General features: G+C 38.4%; 1 protein-coding gene across 2 annotated transcripts in view; it reads right to left on the bottom strand.

Annotated features, from left to right (window-relative positions):
* LRCH2 (leucine rich repeats and calponin homology domain containing 2) overlaps window positions 1–10,533 on the bottom strand; it is a 120,971-nt gene extending 110,438 nt beyond the window's left edge. For both annotated transcript variants that reach the window (XM_016943778.3, XM_016943777.3), the window contains exon 1: window positions 10,129–10,533. In XM_016943778.3, the coding sequence (XP_016799267.2) occupies window positions 10,129–10,477 (349 nt within the window). In that variant the 5' untranslated portion in view covers window positions 10,478–10,533. The remainder of the gene's footprint in view (window positions 1–10,128) is intronic.
* Between the last annotated feature and the right edge of the window lie 916 nt (window positions 10,534–11,449).

Raw genomic sequence — 11,449 nt, forward strand, 5'->3', positions numbered from 1 at the left:
AGTCAATAAGCACATGAAAAGATGTTCAACATCATTAGTCATGAGGAGAAGTCAAATCAAATCCACAATGAAATCCTGACTCAGGCTGGGCACGGTGGCTCACGCTTGTAATCCCAATACTCTGGGAAGCTGAGGCAGGTGGATCACCTGAGATCAGGAGTTCAAGACCAGCCTGGCCAACATGGTGAAACCCCGTCTCTACTGGAAAAAAAAATACAAAAATTAGCCAGGCATGGTGGCACACGCCTGTAATCATAGCTACTCAGGAGGCTGAGGCAGGAGAATCGCTTGAGCCCAGGAGGCGGAGGTTGCAGTGAGCCGAGATTGCATCACTGCACTCCAGCCTGGGCGACAAGAACGAAACTCGGTCTCGAAAAAAAAAAAAAGAAGAAGAAGAAGGAAAGAAATACTGCCTCATACCCACTAGGATGGCTATAAACAAAAAGATAAAAACAACTGCTGCTGAGAATGCAAAAAAATTGGAATTCTCATAATACTGGTACATGCTACAACATAAATGAACTTTGAAAACATAGTAAATTAAAGAAGCCAATCATAAAAGGTCACATCCTGAATGAAGTCATTTACATAAAATGTACAGATGGGGTAAATCTATAGAGACAGAAAATAGATGAATGGTTGCCTAGGGTTTGATTGGTTGGGGAGGAGGCAGGGAGAATGGAAAGGGATTTATTTGTACAGGATTTCTTTCAGGGGGAGATGAAAATATTCCAAAAGTAAATTATAGTGATGGGTGCACAGCTAACAACCAATAAACAATATACTTTAAATTGGTCCACTTTTGGTCTGTGAACTCTCAATAAAATGTTAAAAAGAAAAGAAGTAGGCCAGGTGCAGTGGCTCACCCCTGTAATCCCAGTACTTTGGGAGGCCAAGGCAGGTGGGTCGCCTGAGTCCAGAAGTTCAAGACCAGCCTGGGCAACATGATGAAACCCTGTCTCTACAAAAAAATACAAAAATTAGCTGTGCATGGTAGCACACCCCTGTGGTCCCAGCTACTCGGGAGGCTGAGGTAGGAGGATCACTTGAGCCTGGGAGGTTGAGGCTACAGTGAGCCGTGATTGTGCCACTGTACTTCAGCCTTGGCAATACAGCGAGACTCTGTCAAAAAAAAAAAAAAAGAAAAAAGAAAGGGAGAAAAGAAGTAGATACAGAAGCCAAGGCCCTTGGTCCCTAAAGTTTCACAATTTCACTGAAAAATCACTGAAATGAGGCAGATTGATTAAAAGCAGAAAAGACATACAAGTTTACTTAAAGTATATATATGGGAGCCTTCAGAATTAAGACCCAAAGAAGGAATTGCCTATTTTATGCTTAGATTCAACAAAGTATGGACAGCCCAGCTGTGCAGAAATATGATTGGCCAAAAAGAATATATTCTAAAGCTGACAGACTGAGTGGGGAAACCTAGCAAGGCCTGTCTGCCTATTAAATAGATTCTTCTAGGCCTCTCTGAGCCTGTATTACTTCCTTCTGACTGTGGGGCAGGGCCTTCTCTGGAATGGGGGTCTTAAGACCTACAGTCAAACAAGGTAAGTTAGATCATTTCTTTGTGTCCAGTTTTTACACAGAAAGGCAGAGGGGAAATTAGAGTAATATTTTTAGGTCTTATGGCTGGCTTTCAGGAAAAGGGGTTCTGGCTTCTGTGATCCTCCTTGGGGAAGAGGGATTCTAGTTTCTACGGCTAGCCTTGGAGGAGAATGGGACAGAGAGACAGGAGGGCAGGACAAAGTCAGTGCAAAACTTCTGCTTCTGAGGCTGCTGCTGAGGCCTTCATTTGGGGGTATTGTTTTCTGAGCCCCAACATAGGTAAGGATGGATCTGAAAAAAGATAATCCATATGTAAAAACAGGAACACGGAACTCCACCTCGTGCTATACATAAAAATCGATTCCATATGAATTAAGAACTTTAATACCAAAAACAAAACTAAAACTCTTAGTAAAAAATGTAGATGAATATATTTTACATATTCTTAAACAGGACACAGAAATCATTGACTATAAAATTCAAGACTGATACATTTGGCTGTATTAAAATTTACAAATTTGTCCATCAAAACACCCCTCAAAAAGCAAAAAGGCAAGTTTTAAACAAGATATTCAAAATATACAAAACAAATGATTAGTATAAGGAGTATTTTTTTAAACCCATAGAATTCTATTTTTTAAAAAAGGACAACCAACCAACAGAAAATGGGCAAAATAAATGAAAAGCTATTTCACAGTACAGGAAAGACATATGACCAACAGACATCTGAAGAAAGGTTAACATCATTGGTGATCAGGGGAATGTAAATCAAGAAAGACTTCATCGAAATACCATTTTAAACACACTTGGTCAAAATTTTTAAATTTGACAATACTGTTTTGGAGGGCACATAGATTCATAGGATCTCCTATACATGTCAATGGAAACAAATGATAAATCGGTTTGAACACTGACATACTATACAACCCAGCAATTCCATTTTCAAGTATATACACAAGAGAAATCCTTGCACAAGTACAAGAGACATGTATAATAATGATAGTAGTGCTATTCCCAAGAGAAAAAGGAGGAGGGGGGAATGAAAATGGCTATCAGTGAGAAAGTGAATAAAGATGGTATATTCACATGATGCAAGATAACACAGCCATCCAAAAGAATGAACCACAGTTTTACATAACAATTTGGATGAATCTTAGCAATTTAATTTTAACTAGTAAAATATAAAAATTACCACAGTTAAATAAAACATAGTGTATGTATTACTTTTTTTAATGTTCAAAACAAGGAATAAGGAAATAAGATTTTGAAACGTATGGCTTGAAAACTGGCTACTGGCTTGAAGGTGTTTTAGTAACATTGTTTTAGTAACACGTGACAATCAGATTTGCATATTAGAAAGAATGGTTTAGCTACAGTGTGGAGGACTAACTAATTTAAGTTGAAGAAAACTTGAGACAGAGAGATCATTTAGAAAACTACTGACAGGTCCAGTTAAAGGTAAGGAATAGAGGAGAATCTGAACAATGACATTGAGAATAGAAAGGAATGAAACTGATCTGAAAGCTATTCAAAGAGTTATGACCAACAGGCCTTAGTCCCTCACTAGATATAGAGGGTGAGGGAAAGGGAAGAGTGGAGAATAACTCCCAAGTTTTAGATCTGGGTGACAAGGGGGCCTAGGGTGAATAACGAGAGTTCATTATTTGACATATTGAGTTTGAGGAGACTCTGAGATATCAGCATTCATGTAGTTTCCTCCATCTAAGAATAACTATAAAATCTGATGCCTCCTCTTTAAAGGTCAATCCTCCAACTTCTTTATAAAGCCCCCCTCTGCTGTTCCAACGACCAAATCAAATGTTATCCCTCCCTCTTTGAACCTATGCTGCACTTTCCATTTATCTTACTCTAACCCAGGGTTTCTCAACCTTGGCACCATGGACATTTTAGACAAGTTAAGTCTTTGTTGTATGGGGCTGTCCTTTTCAATGTAGGATGCTTGGCAGCATCCCTTGCCTCTACCCACTAGATGTCAGTAGCAACCCCCAAATTGTGATAATCAAAAATGTCTTCAGCCAGGTGTGGTGCTGCAGGACTATAGTCCAAGCTACTCAGCAGGCTGAGACAGGAGGATCACTTGAGCCCCCGAGTTAGAGCCTGTGAACAGCCACTATATTCCAGCCCAGGCAACATAGCCAGGGCAACATAGCAAGGCCTTGTCTCTTAAAAAAAAAAAAAAAAGTCTCCAGATACTGTCAAATATCCTCTGGAGGCAACCTCTCCAACCCTACCCTTCCCCACAATGAGAACTACTGATCTAGGATATAATAGGTATATGAGTTCTTATTTTAAACCATTATGAAATCATTAATTCACTGAAAGCAGCAACTTTACAACCTTTACAAAATATCTATATGACAAATCCATTCTTACATACTCATTAAGGTAGTTTAAGGACACAGTCATCTATGTTTAATTTACTATTTCTAATTCACAAAAACCTTTAAATGTAATTATTTCCCATTGACATAGACATCCCCAACCAAGTAGCTCAAAACACTAAGGATTTACGTATTGCAATTATTTTTTTAAGAAGTGAAAAACTCTAGACTATACATACTAGATTCTCTTAGGAACATAATCATTAACAAAAAGCCATTTCTGAGTGAAATCCAAATTCACAAATGTTCTAGAATCAGTTCATCTCCATATGGTTCAAAGAAAAGTTTATGTCACAGTTATCTTATACCTGTCTCTTGTCACCTTGAATCTCTAATATTCTACTGAGACAAGTAATTAATCTAAAAATAAAGTGACAACATTCTCTGTCACAAATTAGAAAAGACTACACAGAATCAAGTGTTCCTGAAAAGGAAAGAACTTACTTTCCTATTTGGAAAAAACTTTTCCTCAAAGAATTTGATATAAAAAATACATTAGAAAATATCTACTGTTGAATTATCCATTACAGTCCATTGACAGGTATTCTGTTAATGGAATGCTATCTATTTACATGAAACAAGAGAAATGTAAAGATTAAACATTACAGTTTGACCTTTAGCAGATTGAGTGCACTAGCTGAAACTGAGGGTAAACATAAACTTACACTGTTATTAAATTGGCTTATACAGTTTTCTTTAATTACATTAAATGGTTCCCTGGCGTGTAAGGTATTTTTTTTCTGTAAATGAGAAGCAGACAACCCTTTCTGAAACTTTCCAGATAACTGATTATAAGAGTATTACAATGTTTTAAGAAGCACCCAAATACACTCAAAGTGTAGAGAAAAAAAGAAAACTAAAAGATTTCCCTTTCTAGGTCATGATGATCACTAGCCTCTGCAGAATGGGGAGGTGTGTATCATGCAGTTAAGGCATCTCACAGAGTGGGCTGCTAGGCTGGGCTGGGAGAACAAGATGCCTCTTTTGCAAAGTTTCACTGTGTGCCTAGGAACTTAAACAAATGGCACCTCCCAGCAAATCAATTTTGTAAGTCTTCAATTATCTTTATTTTTAGTAAGTGTCCCTAGCATTACTTCTTATGTTCTCAGTGAGGTTCTGGATCTTGTCTACCTTCATGCCAAATAAATGCTTCAGAATTTATATCACAAATAATCTAAACTGAAATATTAAATTTAAACCTTAAGCAAAAGTATTCCACTAACCCCAATTTTAAAACATCCCAATCAACCACTTCTGTTCTTATACCTGTCATGCAACAAATACCTAACCTAACTTTTCAGGAAGCTTTCTCAAACTAAATTAATCCCCTCTAAAATTAAGCCTTATACCACAGTTCCAGATCTCTTATGTGTACAGTATATTAAAATATATTATTTTGAATACTATTATATACTATAGTGAAATTCTTTTCTAATGGTTATATTACTGTACACATTTGACTATTGTATAAATCCTTTAAGTACAAAAACCATGTCTCTTTTTATTAGCCATAATCATGTTTCCAAAGTTGGAGTTCAATAAATGCTTGCTTAATGAATCTATTCTAAAACCATGAGAAAGAGAGGCATGATAGCTATGCAAATACACACAAAACAAAACACACCATACCACAAACAAAAAGTATATAACCTATGAAGTTAAATAAGCATTGAATTTTCAGAATAAATACCCTATTTATTGGCATGGTGTTTAATAACTGCTTTTTTATAAAGAGAGAATGTGTTACAGTGGAAATAACATTAGGATAGCACTGGAGTTGAAAAACCTAGGCTCTGACCCACACACTCTGCCAGACTCACCATTTAACTTTGGACAAATCACTTAACCTGTCTCTCAACCACAACGAGCAATTACTATGTACTCTGCCAAGCTCACAGGGTTATTATTAGGATACAATAGGATAATATATATGAAAGTACTTAAAAATGTATAAAGAGCTGTATAAATGGTATTATCTTAATGATGAATGTACCCTTCAATTAAAGATAACATTTTATTTTAAATGAAAGAAATTAAGGGATAAGTATGCTGTAGAACTTATCACTGAATAAATCAGTACAAGGTTCAGTAATTCAGATTCAATCTATAGCAATTAAAATATGAGTCAACTGTCAAAAATGTGCTTCACATTCGATTTTTCAGGAAGACATTTATTAAATGAAGCAAGGCAGATATTTGAATAAGGCCACAAAATCACAATCATGAGCTCATTCCACTAAATGCACTGAGAGGACCTTCACCTCACAAAATCAAATGCTGTGTTTATCTGGCTCCATTTTACAACCTGATACAATGCACCATGCCCTACAGTTGAAAAGGTGAACCAGCACATGTAGGAAATACTAGAGTTGACTCCTGGTTTACAGGAAAACACGTGATTATCCAGGACACAGCAGAATCTGATGTAAGAATTCCTAAATCTGTTTCACAGACCTACTGCTCATGTACATAAACAGGTATAAAAAAGCAGAGGGAGCAGCAGCAAGTACGCTGAAACATATCCACTTATTTGTAGCACTGGTGACAGAGTCAACTATGCAAGGTTTCAGGATTTGTTTGGGTAACAATTAAATTCACTTTCAAGTCAACAAATTCTCATAGTATCCAGATGGACCAAAAAGTTCTATGCAATTTCCCTTCATCTTGTCAAATCTATCTACAGACCATCTCGGAGAAGACATTACAGCAAGAGTCAGCTACTTTACTGAAATGGGTTACCAACTTTCTGATCACTGTTTTATGTCCTTATGTGGGTGAAAATTTTAATCAAGGAGTATCTGGAAGGGAGATCTACTCAAAAAGGTCATGAATCTCCAATCACCAATTGGAGATTCAAGTAAATTAGCAAACTCCCCCTTTTAAATGTTAATCTCCTAGAGAGGCTGCCATAATCATTTACCTGAGCTCTATCCCAATAAAGTAAGAGGAGTGAGGTTGAAGAGAGAAAGAGAAAGGAGAAAAGTGTGATGGGGACAAAGGGAGGAGGCAAGTGAAGAACAGACACTAGAAATGCAGAGAGAGGTAAAAAGACATCAAAGATAAACTCTGCAAACAGCTGCCTAAAATACATTTTCCCTCATAGGAAGCCTGTTAGCAGAGAAAAGATTTTGCTGCTACATGTTTAGGGGGCATCATCTTCTTCACGTAAATTTATCAAACAATTTGAAACAATTTTTGAGTATTTAGTTCCTAGTTTTGGTTTTGACTTTCTTGACAAGTGGCTTTAAGGTTAGTAACTAAACTTTTATCAATGTTCTTATTCACTCAAAGAACAAATATTTCTTGAGTGCTTAAAAAATAAACAATTTTAGGGTTTCTCAGCCCTGAGTGCATATTAGAATTACCTGGGAAGATTTTTTTTTCCTTAAGTTCCTTGGCCCCTGAGATTCTGATTTAATTGGTCTAGGGTGGGATCCAGGCAGGGTTGAAAAAACAAACAAAAAATCTCCCTTGCAATTGTAATGTGCAGCCAGGGTGGAGAACCAGGGGTCTATTTCATCTTAATGTAAAAAAACCTTCCCCCATTTATTTTGAAATGTATTAATTTCTCCTTATTCAATATTGTTTCACCCAGATTCTCACCACCTCTCACCTAGATTAACATTAACCGCTTCTTAGCTATTTTCCCTTCCTCTTGTCTCTTCCTAATGCAATAAGGAATGCTTGTCTAACTAATCAGTTTGGTTCTGAAACAGTATTCCACTGAGTCATTTTAAGTATAACAAGATCACCAAACAGACCATTTTCATCAAATAGAGAATATACTGTATGTGTGTTCCTGTATGTATGTGTGTGTATGTATGTATAATCTCAAACACACTCTATTTTTCTTCAGTTCCAATGTACCTGCCGTCATTTACACATAATGAATAGTGGTCTCTCTACATTAAAAAATACTGCCCCTAAAAATTTCGTGGCTAAATTTTATCAAAAACAAATGGCAAATGAGTCACCCAAAGATATCTAATTTAAATGAAAAAAAAAGAGCAGCACAAGATCTTGTTTACTCTGATTTTTGAAATGTTCCCACAAGAAATGCTCATTCAACTGTAGAGAAAAAGTAAAATGAAACTTATGATGAATGAATGTTTACCATGAACAGATATGGTTCTGCTTGGTGTTGAAGTTTGCCTCAGAAAACCAACTGAAGGCTTAAAAGCCAAAGGCTGTAACTGCATCAGATGATATTCATATTTATGAGAAATATTATCAAATACAATAAAGGGAATATATAATAAGAAGACTGAACAAGTATATGGCTTACACCCTGCCTTTTAAGGGGCTCTATTTCTTCTCAGGGATAGCAAGACAGAAACATAAAAAGAAAATAAAACCAGCACTGCCAAGTAAGTGGTAAAGACAATAAGTACCATGTGAATTCAAAGAAACAGGAGATTCTTGTGGACTAAGGGAGTTGGAGACAATTTCTTGGAAGAGCTGGGGCTTCAATAAAATTAAATAGACGGAGAAAAGAGGGAAATCCCAAGCATACAGATGATCTTGTACAAAGATGAGGCAGAAATGCACAAAATGTATTTGAGAGACAGAGAGTTGACCTAGTTGGAAGAGAGGATTCTATGTGGGAGCATTTTGGGGAATAAGGTTGCAACAATAAAGTGGAGCCCAACAATGAAAGTCCTGAATGCCAAGCTAGGATGCTTAAACTTTGTCCTGCAGGTAGAAGGATCCTTTATAGGTTATAAAGAACAATAAGAAAAAAAAAAAGAGGAAGAAGAAGAAAAGAAAAAAATCACTATAATGATGCAGTCTGAAACTGTTTTACTTGAAGCCTTTGAAGAACACACCAAGTTGCATAATATCTTGCTAACAGTCATGAATATGTGAACATATTATTTAGGAAATCTGTTCTGAGTGAAGGAGTAAATACTCCAACATGCTTTACAAAATATAAAATCAGTGGTCGATTACACATTCATAGTTCTTAGGATCATTGCTAAAAGAATCACTGGGTGGAAAGCTTCAATTTTAGGTTTTCCTCCTCTCCCCACTTTGTTCCAACACAAATACCTTGATTTAAGATCTAAAAACTGAATACATCTGAAATTGTCTTGTTTTGAAAATAAGTGGTATTTTACTACTCCTCATTATGGGTGAATTTACTTACTATATTGTTTCAAAATGACGACATCTATTAAAATAATTTTGTCCAGGATTTATTTCAGCAAAGCAGATGAAAACAGAAATAAATAACAAATTTAAAGATTATAAAAAGCAAAAAAAAAACCTTTCATCAAATCAAGACATATCTAAAATAATCCAGCATTGGTTTATAAGAGAGTGTGTCCCTAACAAAAAATGCCAGCCACAACAAAGACTACCAGAGAGTATATGAAGAACATTACAATAGCCAATTTCTCACCCAAAGTGATAAACCTTTAATCCACAACTCCATAAAGAATGGAGATAATTTTTTCTCAAAAATACCCTTAAAATTGTTGGCTTTCTACTATAAAAATTAAGACTCTAAGATAACTCAAAACAAGGATTAGCTTTCTTCTAGTAAGCAGACATGTAAGTGATTGATGATTTAATTTACCACTGCAGCAAATACTAATTTAACCACCACTACCTTCTCAACACCAGGAAAATGAAAAATCTCAGTCTTTAAAGGCATACGTGACAAGAAAGAAGCCAAGAATATCGTAGGATGATTAAACCACACAGAAAAACCATGGCAATCCTGCTGCTGTACTCTGAAAAAGGATATGCCATTCTTTCAGGCACGTGTGCCTTTAAGGAATATGTAGAGATTATGATTTTTGTGTTTCGTTTAGTTTGGTTGGGTTTGGTTTTCCGGGAAAGACGGGAAGATCCAGGAGAGTTGAAAGAAGTGCATTAAGGAAGGTGTCAATGTCTCCCTCCCACCCAAACTGGGGAAACTTGCTTTAACAATGATGCTCTTTCACCCCTAACATCCTACCAGTTTCTATACATCCTTCAGGCAGCATTCCTCCCCTCCTCTATTGCTTGATTCGCCCCTCACGTTCAGGAGAACGGGCTGCCCCGACTTTGTTAGTCTGGCGGCCCCCGCGCACCCGCCCAGACCTGCAGAGTCCAACAACGCAGCCACGCAGCCACCCACTCCCCGCACCTCCTCCTTCACAGCCAGCTTCCCCTCCCCCCGTCCTGTCACCTGCTTGGGTGGTGTCCGTCAGGTCGTAGCCGCTGCCCGGGAAGTCTCGGAGTTTCCGACCACTGAGGCTCAGGATACCGGAGCTGCCCGCCTCTTCCAGGGCCCGGTCCAGGCTCCTCACGGTGTGCTGAGGCTGCAGGCTCCCCGGGTTCCACGGCGGCCCGTTGGGGAACGGCTGACCGAAAAGAGTCGGTACCGGGATGGGGACCACCAGGGTCCCGCCGCCGCCGCCGCCTCCCCCTCCAGCCCCGCCACCTCCCCCTCCAGCCGTGCCACAGCCACCGCTACTTCCACCTCCACCACAACCGCCGCCCCCACTGTTACCACCTCCTCCCTGACTCGCCGCCATGTTCCTGGGAGAGAGAATAGCCCCCGACAATACTGTCAGCCTGTGCCGCGAGTGTAAGGGGTTCTTAGGACGCATGCGCAGACTGGGGGCGGGGGGTGGGGGGCGAGGTAGAGAGTGGGAAGGAACCAGGCGGCGGGCTGGGAGGAGGTGTTGGATAGAGAAAAGATGATGTTTGAAAGTGCAGAACGCTTGCTTTAAGAAATGTATGATGAGAAGGATGCTAAATCCCGGTTCTGCTGCTTTGGGTACCAAAGTCTTGCGAAACGACACCAGGCGAACTATAGGTCATCTGGGCTGTATGTCCCCAAGTCTCTAAGTTGCTTCACTGTTTCCGTTCTGCAAAACAGAAACAAATATATGAGCTAGGGATGAAAGGGATTCGTTTCAGAATATACAGAAACAGCACTTAGAAGGGCTATGGGGCAGCTTATTGAGAAGCTTACTGCAAATGCCTCAGGAATCCTTTACCAGTGTTAGAGAAACGCTGGGGAGTCACTTGGGGAGGGAAATGAGTGCAGTGTTGAGTTTGGGGCATATATGAATTTCTCCATAGTTTAGAATTCTATAATAGGAAAAGATTTGTAAAATGTTTTCAAGGAAGCCTCTCGTTTCAATGTATGTAAGTCTCAGCCAGACTGTTGCCTTCCAAAACTTGGAAGAGTTATCCACATTCTGTTCTATCACTCTTTGAAGTTGTGCCAAGATCTCCAAAATATCTCTAGTTTCTTCTCATCGTGTCAGTACTGCCTGATGAAAATCTCTTTGATCATCAAACAATCTTAAGTTATTTCTGAAATACAGGTTTTGTTTTTAGATGGAATTCTGAAGATTTAACCCTGGGTATTATGAAGCCAATCGATCTTGAATTTTAGGAGTTCATTCTCAGAACCTGAAGATATTTTTAATGTAGAAGACATAGAGAAGAAAGTTCAAAGTCCTTTATCAGGCATTCCAGGCCTCCATAATTTAACC

The sequence above is a fragment of the Pan troglodytes genome, chromosome X, assembly GCF_028858775.2.
Source record: "Pan troglodytes isolate AG18354 chromosome X, NHGRI_mPanTro3-v2.0_pri, whole genome shotgun sequence".
Lineage (NCBI taxonomy): Eukaryota > Metazoa > Chordata > Mammalia > Primates > Hominidae > Pan > Pan troglodytes.